Raw genomic sequence first — 15,663 nt, 5'->3', positions numbered from 1 at the left:
AAAAATGTGACAGTTTGAACCACGAAAAGTGACATTACGTTAGAAGCTTCCCTAATTACACTCACACATGACCACTTTGACAGGGAGCGCCGCAACGCAAACTCACTTTATCCTTCCGCCAAAGTCACGCAATAACTCTGTAATCGAAACATAACACCTTATCAACTAAAACTACAATGGTATTATAATAGTGTGAGCCGTAGTGCTGTTTGGGTATGTGCAGGTTGTTGTCAAAGCAACGAGGAATAATCCTTACAATGGTGGGACTATTTATCGTCGGCGGTGGGATATTTGTTCTAAAATCCCTGCCTGCGCTACCTTCTTTTTTTCCTTCGGTGGAGGCCATGACGGGAGCCTGAGCCCAGCTGCAGCGGAGCAGCGACAAAAAAGAAGATGATTCCCCGGGACGGACCTGTCAAGCCAATCCTCAAACTGTAGTTGTCTTTGTATAGTTTATATACATTTAAGGTGGAGCCTGTCACTTTCTTTCGGATGTGTTCCTTGCAATCAGTCGATGACAATGTTGAATCGTTAGGAGGCTTTCGGATCGAGAAACAGGTAGCATTAGCTATTGTTGCTAGCTAGCTGCTAGCTAGCTGGTTAGCTAGCCCGCTAGCTCCGTCCGAGTGACTGGATACGGGTTTTGGGAACCGGCAGTTCCCCATCCTCTCGCTGCCGAGGCTTCAACCTGGACCTTGTCTTACGTGTAGGAGGATTCTCCCGAGGACTACTGCATGTGTTTTTTACGGAGCTGCGAGACGAATCCTTGGATTGGTGCAGTCGGGCCTGCGCGGGGGAGCGGAGCACGGCCCGTCTTTATGATCCACAGGAAACCTTTCTAATCCTGTCGACTGCACTGCTAACGCTGCCGTTAGCTCACTGCGAGGACCTGCACACGCCACACAGCAGTGAGACAAACTACACTCTACGACACTCAGCTAAACTATACATCTGTTTTTACAATTACATCCACTAACTATTGCAACAATGGCTGCGATTATAAAAGAAATGGTCAGCCGCAACAAAAGGAGATATCAGGAGGACGGATTCGACCTGGACTTGACATGTATCCTTTACCACGGGCCTCTGGTCCCCAGATATATTGCTTTAGACACTGTTTTACTGTTGTGGACACTTTTTTACTGTTGTGTGGATGTATTTTGAGTGCGGAGAAGCTGTGCAATCAGTTCTGGTGCTACCTCTCCATGGCTAGTCGGTCAGAGTGCTCAGCTCTGCTGTCAGCAGCATGTTTGAAAGATGGTGGATCTGTCAAACCTGCACACAAATGTCACCCTCACGTTTACCTCTAAACTCTAGCACCCTGCCTTTTTAGCTCTGCTTAGTCTCTTCAGATATGCTCAACACTTACTCATTTTAGCAGTATTTTATCATCTTCTGCTTTCATCCTGTTTAAAATGCATACGATATTTTTTCTCACATTTCCCTCTTTTACTTTGAGTTGCTTGTTAATCTCATTTTAAATCCTGTAGTGCAATGTTTTTTTGTGAGGTTACAGTCGATGCTGTTGAAAAAGCACGTCATCCTATGTCCGCGAGTCCTTAAAGACAACCCCTTACGTTTGAATGAACAAATGGGAAAGTGGAAGTATTCCAGTGTTTCCACGTATACGTTCTTGGGACAATCTCCAGTCTTTGTTCACGGCCCCTTTGCGCGGTGCAGGGCTCATATAGCATCTATTGACGCTGATAAAAGCTGACCTGGTTCCCTGGTGCATTATCACTAGCACTAAAGTAGCGACTTATGCATATTTGGCCGGAGATAAAGCCAGATTTACAGCTGGTTTGCCTGATCGCGTTGAACCAAATGCAAATCCAATGTAGGGCAGCGCTTTGAGAGTTCCCACAGTGCATTGTGTGTGATGGCACTGTTACAGACGCGTGTGTTACGTGCGTGTGTCTGCAGGTTGTTGGTTGGACCGTGCATGACGTCGGCCACATGCACGTCCTGTGTGTCACGCAGGTAGCGGCAGGTCTGTGGTGCACCGCTCGATGTTCGGCCTGTGGGGTGGAGGAGGAGGAGGAGGAGGAGGAGGAGCACGACTCTTCATCCGTCTATCGTGCACGGGCCTCGTTCACTTGTTCAGACCTGGGCCCCTTCCGCACTCCTTTTTCTTTTTGGGACTCAGTATTTTTTTTTGGCGCGGTGTCTTAAAAACAATATGGACCCGCCGCGGTGACGTAACGCCGTATCGCGCTACCGGGAATTGCCCTTAAAATAGCGTCGCCGGTGATCTTGTATCCGCGCGTGCGTTTTGCGTGCGTCCGCGGCTGCCCTCACCCAGCAGCAGCTTCTCTTCCCCACTCCTACTCTAATAATTCTCCTTCCCTCCCTTCCACGCTCGCCCGCTTTCCTTTCCTGTCCTCCCAGCCCCCTCCTCCTCCTCCAGCACTCTCCCTTTCCCCGTCCCTCTCCCTCCGGCTCTCCGTGCTGGATTTGGCGTACGCGCGGAGTCGACGCAGGGTTGGCTTTAAAAGAAAAAGGCGTGCCTGAAACAGCATTTTTCTTCTTCTTCTTCCTCTTCCTCTTCTCTCCTCTTCTTCTCCCTCTTCTTCTCCCTCTTCTCCTCCCTCTTCTCCCTCTTCTTCTTCCTCCTCGGACTGGAGCTTACGTCGGGGGTCGCATGTGCGTTTCCTCCCAGCTGCAGACCGAGCCCCCCTCACTGCTCTGGGCTGAGCTTCTCCTGGGAGCTGCTGGGGCTTTTGAAACACTCGGACTGACTGCGAGTGCTCTGCCAGCAGCTCCCAGGGTTAGACAAGTCTGTAGAAGCACAGGAAGGCTGTATTTGGTTTTATTAACAGGGATTTCATTTGGCAAAGCGTTGGATTGTTTGCATGCATTCATAACTTAGCTTTGTAGGTCGCTTTTCATGTTAAGTTAATTAAATGTAGCTAAAGTTAGTTCCCCTCTTGCTACATTTGACTATAGAAAACATGCACGTTAAATGGGGTGAATAATATTGCCAAAATTACTATATCGATATTTCTTTTGGAGTGTCCAGATAATGATGGTCAGACGATATTACGTCTGACAAGTTGGAAATGCGCGTTTTTAACACATATTTAAACATATTCGTTGAGGTTTAATCATCAGACAAGTGTGAAATGTTTGTAAAATGAATTGCAGAAGTGTCACTGCATACATTACCCATATTTGAAAGTTTACACTACTTTTTAAAAAATCTGTTTTTCAATTATTGTACTACAAGCAATACACTCAGATTTTGCACATCTTCAAAATAACCTTCACAATATTCTCTGCAGTTCCATATATTGCCCACGTTGGCTACAATCCCAGTGAAACTAAGCTGACTCCATATGTATGCCTTGGCTTTTATTTTGACACTGCAGCGGTTAAGGACCTGTTTAAAAAAGGTGGTTCTTAAGTCGGCGGTGGTTAAAGGGTGAACCGGTGCGCTGGGGCAAAGGCAGACACCTTGAGCTCCATGTAGGCGTTCTCTCTGCAGCCGAGCGCCCAGAATGGGTGCCAACTCAATTATTCTTTTTCCTTGAAACTTGACACGATGTGAGACTTAAAGGCTGCATGTATAGCACCATATAACCGTCATGACATTTCCCATTGCTCTGCTAAATATGGAGCTGTTGAGCAGGTAAGCAAATGTGGAGGAAGGACAGCCAAGCCAGAAGTAACAAATATGATGGCGTTTGGTTTTACATGTAAAGGGAATCTGTGAAATGGTGGAAAGAATCTATATTAGACTCGGTTAAATGTGAATGTTTTCAGTTCAAACCCAGGATGAAGCGAGGCAAACTCAGGACTAAATGATTGACTAAAACTGGACATTTTAAATATTTAATGTAGCAACACATTTTTTTTAATCATAGACATTCTAAATTACCGTTGGCTGTGAAACATTGGAGTTGTTTAAGATGACGTTTCTTGCACTGATATGGATTGGATTCGGTGATGACTGAATTTGCAGTTGTAAGAAAAAGATTTATTGCCATTGTCTGAACAGTGTGTACTAATAAGATTTTTTAAAAAAAACTGCATATTGTATATCACTTGCAGAGGAAATCCTTGTACTTAATTAACTGCAGTCATAGCGATTTGCTAATGGCGACTCTTTCGATTGAGTTCCTGCAGTTCTACTTGACTGGAATAGGTTCTTATACTTCCTTAACTGCTCATGATAATACTGCAGAGCCTCGTTCCTGCTGTGGTGGAGCGGGGAGGTTTTTCCCCTCATGGTTCAGCCCTAGTATGAAGTCTGGACCGGTCAGGCCCCGCTCAAAATGAGATAAGCCAAACATTTGCCATCCTCCCAATATAACTTTGAGCTCTAAAAATAGAGCCGGGTCAGGGAGCGCCCACATGTGAGCAGGAGGACTCGGTCAAGACTGTCACTATGAGAGCGACACATCTCTGCTCTGTGTCTGCACCTCACAGCGCCACGCTCCACCCTTCTGCTTTGGACAATCAGCTGTGACTATTACATTTTCTTTTGGATGGTAATAAACTACAGGGAAGTGAGCGTAAGCCCTTCAGATTTGTGCATTTCCCTCTCACTGGATCATCTCTTCAATTTTCACCCCATTTTTTCACCTTTTTTTCAGTTATCTGTTTTTATTGTTATACTTCGGTTCCTAATCCGTCTTAACCTGTGTTGCAACACTGAAATTTCCCCATTGTGGAGCTAATATAGGTTCTTATCTTATGTAGTTTAAATTTATTTTTACATTACTGTTAACATTAATAAGACTTCATTGCAACATTGATTTAATTTATAGTTTGATCAATTATATCTGAGACATTCTTTTGTGCTCAGTGTTCTATAATGTGTGTGTGTGTGTGTGTGTGTTTTTGTAGCACGACAAAATTTGAGAGCATTGAATAAGTAACTTCTAAGACATTATTCTGCTTTTTATTGTACATTTAGAAAATTTTATATTGAAATTGTCGTGCTTTAGCATCGTCAGTGTTATTCTGTAACGATGTATATCCCATTTGAAAATGTGTCATGGTGACGTCACTTCTTTCCTTGCAGCAATGTAAAGGCAATGAACAACATCAGAAATGTCAATGTATTCTCAGTTTGAAATGCTACGGATAGCTAAAACATGAGACATTCTTGCATTTGACGGGCGGCTCGGTCGATGACAAGCAAATTACAATGTTTGGGTTTGTATAAAAATGAAAGCAAAGAAGTTGTGTAGCCGTAGTAATCCACGCTGTGTCCGTTGTGCCCCCGGGCTGTACAACCTACATTTCCTTGACCACCTCCTGAACAGATATCTATCCCAACATTATTGCAATGGGGTTCCCAGCGGAGCGGCTCGAAGGCGTGTACAGAAATAATATAGACGATGTGGTCAGGTACGTCACACGGACACGGTTTCAACTCTCCTCGCGCTCAATATTTATCTTTTGTTTGCGTTGTTTCCCCGCAGGTTTCTCGACTCAAAGCATAAAAACCATTACAAAATCTACAACCTGTAAGTGACTTTAATGTTACAGTCGGTGTTTCGTTTACTTAGCAACTTCCTCTGTGCAATCACTGACTCTTGTGCCCCGTTCTTCTCTTTTTAGCTGCGCAGAAAGACACTACGACGCTAACAAATTCAACTGCAGAGGTAAGATTTTGGGAAAAACACGATTCACCCAAACGCAGCACGACCTGTCAAAAGTGTTGATCTGTTGTTTTTAGATGTTCTAGTGCTGTAGGGGAGATGGTAGTGTGAGACTGAGATGGAGGGCAGGCCATAAGTCTGTTTGTTTATTAGAATCCTTATTAGTCCTCCAGGGGTCATAAACGCATTTAATACATACGTTAAATCATTTGACAGTACAAAAATGCATGATGTAGAAAGCAGAATACATCCTCATGTACTGATGATGTTTGTGGTCAGGGAGTTCAACACATATGGACTTATATTTATGCATTTATTTTATCCTACAGTTATCCAGTATGTGGCTTTCTGTTGTGGTCGATAATTGATATTTTCCAATACAAATCCATGTTAAGTTGTGATCTTTATTTCAACTTGACTTCACATTAGTAAAAATGACAACAGAATGTATTCATCTGGAATACAAAATAATTAGTCACATGATTTTACTCTTAAGCTTATTTGAAAAGACATATGATGCATTGAGGACAAACTATTTTCCCCAGATATGGGTGAAAACATTTTATCAGCCAATACCGGCACTGGAACCGATATATCATCTATCCCAAAGAAATATCCAAAAGGAAGCGTTACAAAGCTGATTAGTTGGAGAGAATATTGTGTTTTTTAAAAATGTTGTTCGGCCCATTTCTGTTCAAACGCCCTGTAGTTCTGAAAACCACAGAATGAGTCTTTGTGATATTGCCCGATGCCCTCTGACCTCTCTCCCTCCGTCTCCGCGGCGACAGTTGCACAGTACCCGTTCGAAGACCACAACCCTCCTCAGCTGGAGCTAATCAAGCCGTTCTGTGAAGACCTGGACCAGTGGCTCAGCGAGGACGACAATCACGTGGCGGCCATCCACTGTAAGGCGGGCAAAGGTCGCACAGGGGTCATGATCTGCGCCTACCTGCTGCACCGCGGCAAGTTCGTCGAGGCCCAGGAAGCGCTCGACTTCTACGGGGAAGTCAGGACAAGGGACAAGAAGGTGAGCCACGGCCGATAAAGCGGAACAAAACGTTTAATTATTTTCTTTTTGCCAAGATGTTTGTCATGTAGTTCTGGGGAAGGTTTAGTTGGTCACACTGGAGGAGCCTTGGTTTTACACAAGTTGAATTCTGGTAGTTTAAGCCGGGTTTAGTCCTTTTTAAAACCACAAACTACTATTTCTAGATCTGAAATTAAACTGATTTTGGCCTAGACATCTAGACATTATTGAAATTGACCGCAGAATTGTTCGTTATGGTTTTGTGGGCGAAGATGCAGTGGTTTAAGGCGTTGCACATGTGTGGTTGTTCCCACCTCTGCATCATGGGTTCACTTCCCCGCTTCAACTTTTGCTGAATGTCTTAACCCTCGCTCTACCTATTTTACAATTTAGCTGTCTGGTCCGACAAAGCCAAAAAAAGAAAACAATTGGGATTAGTGGAATGCTATGGAATGTACTCATAGTTATTTTAATTTAACATTATTATTTCTGGTATTGATCAGCATCTGGGTGTCAATCGTCACAATTAGGATATGGGTTTTATCATTGATCTCGCGTATATCTGAAAGTGAGATTTGCCAATCAATACGCAATCTAATAATATCTGAGGTAGTGACTTTCTGAACCCACACATATGAAATGGTGAAATGTGGCATGTCTGACTGCTCCGTGTTGCTGTTGCAGGGAGTCACAATCCCCAGCCAACGGCGCTACGTTCACTACTACAACTACCTACTGAAGAACCGGCTGGATTACAAGCCGGTGGCGCTGCTCTTCCACAAAATGGGCTTTGAGACTCTCCCCATGTTCAGCGGGGGCACCTGCAGTGAGTCACACTCCTGTTCACCCGCACACACGCACAGCACAAGCAACACACACACACACAGCACAAGCAACACACACGCACAGCACAAGCAACACACACGCACAGCACAAGCAACACACACACACAGCACAAGCAACACACACGCACAGCACAAGCAACGCACAAGCAACGCACACGCACAGCACAAGCAACGCACAGCACAAGCAACACACACGCACAGCACAAGCAACACACACGCACAGCACAAGCAACACACAAGCACAGCACAAGCAACACACACGCACAGCACAAGCAACACACACGCACAAGCAACGCACACGCACAGCACAAGCAACGCACAGCACAAGCAACACGCACAGCACAAGCAACACGCACAGCACAAGCAACACGCACAGCACAAGCAACACACACGCACAGCACAAGCAACGCACACGCACAGCACAAGCAACGCACACGCACAGCACAAGCAACGCACACGCACAGCACAAGCAACGCACACGCACAGCACAAGCAACGCACACGCACAGCACAAGCAACGCACACGCACAGCACAAGCAACGCACACGCACAGCACAAGCAACGCACACGCACAGCACAAGCAACGCACACGCACAGCACAAGCAACGCACAGCACAAGCAACGCACAGCACAAGCAACGCACAGCACAAGCAACGCACAGCACAAGCAACGCACAGCACAAGCAACGCACAGCACAAGCAACGCACACGCACAGCACAAGCAGCACACACGCACAGCACAAGCAGCACACACGCACAGCACAAGCAGCACACACGCACAGCACAAGCAGCACACACGCACAGCACAAGCAGCACACACGCACAGCACAAGCAGCACAAGCAACGCACACGCACAGCACAAGCAACGCACACGCACAGCACAAGCAACGCACACGCACAGCACAAGCAACACACACGCACAGCACACGCACAGCACAAGCAACGCACACGCACAGCACACGCACAGCACAAGCAACGCACACGCACAGCACAAGCAACGCACACGCAACGCACACGCACAGCACAAGCAACGCACACGCACAGCACAAGCAACACACACGCAACACACAGCACACAGCACACACGCAATACATGTCACTGCTAGTTTGTGAGGCACAGTCTTTCCAGGAGCTGCAGATAATTGTTACCAGTAAATGTGCAGTGTGATCTATTAAAATGTTTTAGTTTAGCCTTTTGTTCCTTTTTTTGGGCATAAAGTTGTGTTTGCTGAGGTGATGAAAGTTTTTATTTTTATTTTAGAGGTTATTTATTGATCTGAAATTAGCATCTCTAAATTGCCTTCTAGCAGAGAGCTTGAATATGAGTGGTTGTAACTGCCTCAGGCCCAAAGCGTTCAGCTCCTGTTACACACAATTACAAACAAAATGGTATTCAATTGATGAGTTAGCTGCACTTTGCACTTAAAAAACAACACATTTTTTAAGCACAAAGTAAAATCCAGTTTCAAAAGTACAATGTAGTAAAGCTACACTTTGACACATTTCTGTGGTGATTTTCAGTTTGTTTAAGATGATTTAAATGGCATGTGAACGGCAAAAATAATCAATTTGATCTCGGCCTCTCTTATTCCTCACAACAGATTTTGTGGTTTCCATGTCATCTAAATCATCTTAAAGATCCAGAAATAAGCTCATAATCAGATTTTGGTGTGCATTTAAACATAGCCACTGCTCTCAATGTATCTTTATGAAAACACACCAAACTTTGATGATGATCAACCAAAATATTTGTTTGACTTGCAGTGAAGCAGCTTCACGTGGCGCTGTGCTCTTCCTGTCTGTTACAAAGTGCCTGCTCCTCTCTCTGTGTGGCCTCTTCAGCCTGTAACACTCGGCAGCAGCACCTGCACTGTCTTCACCCTTTCCTTCACCTCTTTCTAAAAACGTGGCCCTATTCCAAGTTTGCCCTTTCGCACACATTATCCACACATCATAATTTGAGCGTGCATAGATTAGCGTACTTCTCTTCCTTCCCCTTTGTTGCGACCGTGTCACGTACATTTCTGTGTTGTGTTGCCTGCCGCTGAAATGCCCGGCGGCCCCTTGTTTGCCCGGCCCCACCGCTCGGCCATTGTGATAACCTCCTTCTCTCTCTCTAAGGGGACAGTACCGTAAAAAACAGGAGCGAGCCAACCCCTCAGGGCTTCAAGAAAGGGAATTGGCACTGGGGTAAATAAAGAGCCTTTTCCTCCATTTGAATGTTTCACGTATTTGTTTTTGATTTGAGTGCGTGTATACGTTTGTTTGTTTTGTGTGTGTGTGTGTGTGTGTGTGTGTGTGTGTGTGTGTGTGTGTGTGTGTGTGTGTGTGTGTGTGTGTGTGTGTGTGTGTGTGTGTGTGTGTGTGTGTGTGTGTGTGTGTGTGTGTGTGTGTGTGTGTGTGTGTGTGTGTGTGTGTGTGTGTGTGTGTGTGTGTGTGTGTGTGTGTGTGTGTGTGTGTGTGTGTGTGTGTGTGTGTGTGTGTGTGTGTGTGTGTGTGTGTGTGTGTGTGTGTGTGTGTGTGTGTGTGTGTGTGTGTGTGTGTGTGTGTGTGTGTGTGTGTGTGTGTGTGTGTGTGTGTGTGTGTGTGTGTGTGTGTGTGTGTGTGTGTGGCCCCAGAGATCCAGCAGATCCATGAGGCGTCGTGAGGGCCGATCCCCACTCCCCACACTTCTTCTTTAGCCTTCAGTCTTTACAAACTAAAGAATAGGGTCCAATGCCTCTGGTTCTGGGTCATTTTATAACCTTTCCTTCCCCTTCTTAATGCTCTCAGTTTGAATCCTATGTTGACGTTTTCCCCTCTCCATTCGAAGTGGAGTTTAAGTGTAACCGCAGTAACTCTTCTGTCCGTTCTTGTCTTTGGCTTCTTCCTCTTCTTTCCTCCGTCCCCCTCCGTGTTCGTGCAGATCCCCAGTTCGTGGTGTACCAGCTGAAGGTGAAGATCCACACGTCGAACCCTGCTCACACGCGGCGCGAGGACAAGCACATGTACTTCGAGTTCCCACAGCCGCTGCCCGTCTGCGGAGACATCAAAGTGGAGTTCTTCCATAAGCAGAATAAGATGATGAAGAAGGTGAGTCGGCTTTGGCCCGCGACACTCCGAGGTAACGACGGTAACGGCATGTTGTAACGAGTGTGAAGACGAGGTTTGTTATCATGTGCTGGTCGTGTGACGTCACAACAATCTAGAAATCTTAAGTTTCAAACTGAGGTGGAGACATTATTCAACCTCAGATGTCAAAGTCAGTTAAAAGGACTTAGAGGCGTAAGATTAAAGTGGACCAATTCACACACAAATAATAATGTTCAACATTTTGGATGTTATTTAAATGACGACAACAGTAGTAAATCTCCCTTGGTTACATATGTTTTTGCCTTTCTACTGAGATCATGAGACTGAATTCTACGGCGGAGGAATTTTCGATTTTTAATCCATAATGCACTTTTTATAGTCACAGTTTAAGTGCAGAGACACTTATAACATAAAAAACATGTGTTAAATGTGTAGTTTAGTCTAAGGTAATCCTAAACAATATAAAACCAATCAAAATGGCAATAAATAAATAAAACAAATAAAATGCTTTAAAATTAATCAATCCAAATTTATTGATGGCACAATGCTATAAATTTACAAACAGTAAAATGTATTAAAATCACAATAGGAACAATGGTACAAGTGTAATTAAAAACCATGAGTTCAGAAGCCAACTTTTTTTTTTTTTTTTTTTTTTTTTATCATGAAAATTGCAGCTGATCCATGAGTTGACTCTCCTTGTTCCACAGGACAAAATGTTTCACTTCTGGGTGAACACGTTCTTCATCCCCGGTCCAGACGAGGAGAAAAAGCGTGAGGAGAACGGGACGGTGGTGAGCGACATGGACTGTCAGCAACAGCTACAACCGCTGCCTCCACCACCGCCGGGTCCACAGAGCAACGCCGAGCGCAGGGACAGCTCCAGGGACGGAGAGAAGGAGCGCGTGTGGGACCGGGAGAAGGACAAGGAGCGCGGGTGGGACAGAGAACGGGAGAAGGAGAGGGACAAGGAGCGCGGGTGGGACAGAGAGAAGGACAGAGAGCGAGAGAGGGAAGGACCGCGACAGGGACAGGGACTACCTCATCCTGACGCTCACAAAGAACGACCTGGACAAGGCCAACAAGGATAAAGCTAACCGCTACTTCTCTCCAAACTTCAAGGTAAGAAGCGCTGTCACATCACGGCTCATGTTAGACTCAACATACGGCCCGGGGGCCAAATCAGGCCCTCCAAGTGATTGTAATCTGACCACGAGCCATTTTAAGTATTAAAACAAATTAAATAAAATCTTGTTTTATTCTTGGATGGCACTAGTTCAGACCTGGTTTGGTTCAGGGTTAGTCCTGGATCAGACCTGGTTGGTACTAGTTTAGGCCTAGTTTTACTTCTGGTTCAGTACTGGACCGGCAATTTTGAAAAGCAATGTTGGTAAAGCATTTTGTCTGTTATTTCTCACAAAAATCTAATCTTTAGCTATTGTATTGACTTTGAAATATTTAGTATGGCGTGTGGTGCACCTGGCAACACGCCTCTACTAGTCATAACCTGGCCCTCGGGGAAAATGAAGATGAATAGCTCTGTGTTAGACTCGGGTTAGACTCTGACGTGGTTCAGATTTCTAAAGCTGAGCAGTTTTCATACACTCACATGGTAATCAAAAAGAGGTCTTTGCAGTTTACTGTTGACATCTTTAAATCTGATCACACTCGTGTTCTGTTTGATATAGTTGTGGTCTGTGTACTGTGCTCCTGTTGCAGTCAGGTGAACTGTAGGATTCGTGTGAACTCCGGCTCACACTTGTGTCTGCTTTGACTTTCAGGTGAAGTTGTACTTTACAAAAACGGTGGAGGAGCCCACGAATTCGGAGGCAAGCACGTCGACATCAGTCACCCCGGACGTTAGCGACAATGAGCCAGACCATTACAGATACTCTGACACCACTGACTCTGATCCGGAAAATGAACCTTTTGATGAAGAGCACCACACACAGATAACCAAAGTGTGAACTCTTAAAGAACAGGAAGAAATGATCACCGAAAAAAGGAGAAAACTTGAATCTAAACTACAGAAGAAGCTTGTCTCTTCCCTCCCCCAGACGGCAATAGATTATCATCATGTCAAATGCCAACTTTAGGGAAAAAAAGAGAAATATTTCGACCAATATATTTTTTATTTTCCTTTTTTTTTCTTTGGCACGGCCATGTACCATGTGCAAGGTATTGACACTGTTGCCCCATGGAAAAGGTGCTGTAGCTTAAATGTGTTTATATATATATACATACACATATGTATATACATATATACATGCATATATAAACAAACTTTTGTGTCAAAGACAATGGAAAGAGTACCACAATCAGGAGACGGGAGTTGAAGTGTGGGAGAAGTTGTAATGATGTACTAGGACTATGCTGCTCCTTCTCCTGTCTAAACCAAGGCCAGTGCTGCAAGTCACTTTGTTTCACTCCTGTCTCTCTCCTCCCTCTCTTTTACTCTCCTCCCCTCCCTCCATCCTCCTCCTCCTTTACTGTGAATGCTTCTTGTGCTCTTTGCAGGCTGTCTCACGTGACTTTTGGCCTTTGTGCAGTGCAAACTGCATGCGGGCAGTGGGTTGGGGGTGGGCGGGGTTATGAAGAGGCTGTGATGATGTCTAAAGCATTGCCATTCCTATCCCCACTGTGTTTAAATTATGCAGGCTACCCATGTAATTGTCAATGTTTTTTTTATCATAAAATAATAAAAATATAATACACAAAACAGCAGGGAGACAAGTGTTTACAATAATGTCAGCACTACATTTAAAGGACAGTGGTGATGCATGTTTCCATCCCTAATAATAAATGTATTCAATGTTGTCTTTTCTTAAGCAGCAGCTCAGATGTGTCTGCGTGGGGTTCCCCTGTGCTTTGACTCACGCCTTATGTAATCCTCACGCTGGATACAAATGAACATGAAATATCAACTCTGCTGTTGCCATCAAATCAAGCCACGACAGACATTGTGTCCACAACATGAGTAGATTACTGCTGTCCATCAGAATGTACGGATTTAATGACTTGAACCACAGTTGGCTGCATTTGTACCAAACCCAAGTGGAAAATGAACCACAGCAGTGAGTGGTTTTGCTCAAGTTTAGCTGTAATGATTGAAAATGGTGAGTAGGTCCTCGTCTGAGTTTATGGAGGGATTGTGGGAGGTCAGCGCAGCACTTCAAACCACTGTCCGAGCAGCTGCTGCTTTTAGCATTCTCATTTATTCCCTTTTGGATTTTACTGCCATTCTTTTTATGCACAACTATAGAAACTTTCTGTCAAATGCGCTGTTCCATCTATGAAATCAAACTTTTCTGTTTACACCTCAACACCAAATATAAAAGGTCTGATTTTCTAAGGTATTTTAGGCTGAACTTTTGATCCAAGCAAAAACCTTTTTCTACATTTATAGAACTATATCTATATAGACTATATAAGTATATATTTGACCTTTGAAGTTACACTATTGCTGGTGGGTGTCAACCAGACTTGGCTATGACAGTAATTTTATCTAGTGTTTGTTAAATTACAGGTGTTTGGTGTGAAAGGATAACTTGGAAAAAGTTATATTTCACTACGAGCGGGGTCACCTCTTCATAGATCTGACCTGGAAATGGGCCTGGTTGTGTCTCCTGCTTGTATACATGTGCATACAGTGAGTCTGGGAAAAGCAATAACTTCATACAAAATTACCTTAAAAGCTTTTATTTTTCAGGTACTTAGTTTTGAAATATAACTTATTTTATATTTTGTTCATTGTAAACACAAATATTTATCCAAAACGGCTCAATAGTAGCAACAGGTTCATTAACTTCCTGTTCACAACTGCAGAACTTCATGGTAACACTTCACTGGGAAAATCAGATTACATTTTTTTGGTGGCTACGAGACTTTTTAGTCTTTGTTTTTATTTAATCGCAACTATGTACAGGATGAGGGTGGGAATAGGGGGCAGGTGAAAACAGGATTTTTCTGAGCCCTCGAGCCTCAGACTTTGCATAATACGTCACCTTTAATATACTCAAATAAAAAGAAGCTGAGATCAAATGCAACCCTTGTGTTTCAAATTTGACCAACAAGCCAATTCTACCAAAGTGCACGCAGCATACCACCATCTACCCGGCTCCAAGTATCATGCAGTGGCTTGACGCACAATCGCAACGTTCTCCGCATGAAATCGGCAGAGGAAGGAAAAAGCTCGCAGCCAAGGAAGCAAGAAAAGGAGACGAGGAACGAGGGAGCGAGCTGAGTTTTGGGCCTTCAAACACTCCTCTCTGACATCCTCCCAAACTCAAAGACTGACAGGATTAAGCTCCATGTCATTCTGATAGGAGGCAGAAGAAGTGGCAAGGACGTTTTCTTTTTCGTATACAGCCCAAAGACTCTTGATAATAAAATAAAGTATGAATTAAACATATATTTTTATAGGCATGGCAGGCTCATAATCCTCCTCTGCTCTATTAGGAAACCGGGGGACTCGCTGGGGATGATAGAGACATCAAAGCCCAAACCAGAGCGACGACGAATCAGACAGGCAGCAGTCGCGAGGGGCCGGCTGCGATTGGCTGATCTGGAGGAAGAAGCAGAGAGGAAGAGGAGGATGAGGAGGGGGAAGAACGAGAGAGAGAGAGAGAGAGAGAGAGAGAGAGAGAACGAGCGCGAGGCTGGAAGACATGAATTATGAATGTGTAGAGTAGAGTAGAGAGAGAGAGAGGGAGCAGGGATGTACTACACAAGCAGCAGGCCAGACTGGAGACAAGTTTTAGTGGAGTCGCACAGGCAGCCAAACTTGTGAAATATTCATCTGATCAATAGACAACTTCATTTGTATGTTCTCAGCACTGCCGCCGAGCTTTCTGGGGGTTTTGGTGAGATTAAGCTTGGAGAGTCTGAAGCACAGCGGATTGGTTTGCCTTCACAACAAGGTCTTGGGTTTGATTTCCCCTCTGAACTGTGTGGGGTCTTGCTGTGAGGAGCTGGGATGTCCTTCTCATGTCTGGGTGCATTTCCTTTGGGTGCTCTGGTGTCGCCCATCAATCTTAGCACATGTACTGACTGTACTTAAACTAAGACCTTGAAATGTGTCTTCAGAGGTGCAGTGATGTCCTTAACCGCTCTG

The 15,663-nt window shown here is 44.6% G+C and overlaps 1 protein-coding gene across 3 annotated transcripts; it reads left to right on the top strand.

The window, feature by feature from the left end:
- Positions 1-324: 324 nt before the first annotated feature.
- On the top strand, positions 325-13,271 carry ptena (phosphatase and tensin homolog A). Of its 3 annotated transcripts, XM_072437542.1 has the most exons (11): positions 327-1,066; positions 5,271-5,355; positions 5,430-5,474; positions 5,569-5,612; positions 6,398-6,636; positions 7,321-7,462; positions 9,600-9,668; positions 10,384-10,550; positions 11,261-11,487; positions 11,561-11,672; positions 12,332-13,271. In XM_072437542.1, exons 1-11 carry the CDS (start codon positions 988-990, stop codon positions 12,515-12,517), a joined length of 1,395 nt encoding a protein of 464 aa, XP_072293643.1. In that variant the 5' UTR covers positions 327-987; the 3' UTR covers positions 12,518-13,271. The 3 variants fall into 3 exon arrangements, with proteins under 3 accessions (XP_072293645.1, XP_072293643.1, XP_072293644.1); XM_072437544.1 differs by lacking the exon at positions 9,600-9,668 and having other exon boundaries at positions 325-1,066; positions 11,261-11,348; positions 11,497-11,672; XM_072437543.1 differs by lacking the exon at positions 9,600-9,668.
- Positions 13,272-15,663: the final 2,392 nt, after the last annotated feature.

This window comes from Eucyclogobius newberryi, unplaced genomic scaffold (genome assembly GCF_026437365.1).
Source record: "Eucyclogobius newberryi isolate DKJ021-1_F unplaced genomic scaffold, fEucNew1.0.hap1 SCAF_8, whole genome shotgun sequence".
Taxonomy (NCBI): Eukaryota; Metazoa; Chordata; class Actinopteri; order Gobiiformes; family Gobiidae; genus Eucyclogobius; species Eucyclogobius newberryi.
The sequence above is the reverse complement of the archived record's forward strand: the minus strand, read 5'-3'. Positions and strand labels throughout refer to the sequence as shown.

Excerpts from the sequence above, each read along its gene's own strand:
- ptena (XM_072437542.1), top strand. The coding sequence starts at position 988 with ATGGCTGCGATTATAAAAGAAATGGTCAGCCGCAACAAAAGGAGATAT. Across the intron at positions 6,637-7,320 it reads TCAGGACAAGGGACAAGAAG|GGAGTCACAATCCCCAGCCA; the intron begins GTGAGCCACGGC and ends TTGCTGTTGCAG. Across the intron at positions 9,669-10,383 it reads GAAAGGGAATTGGCACTGGG|ATCCCCAGTTCGTGGTGTAC; the intron begins GTAAATAAAGAG and ends GTGTTCGTGCAG.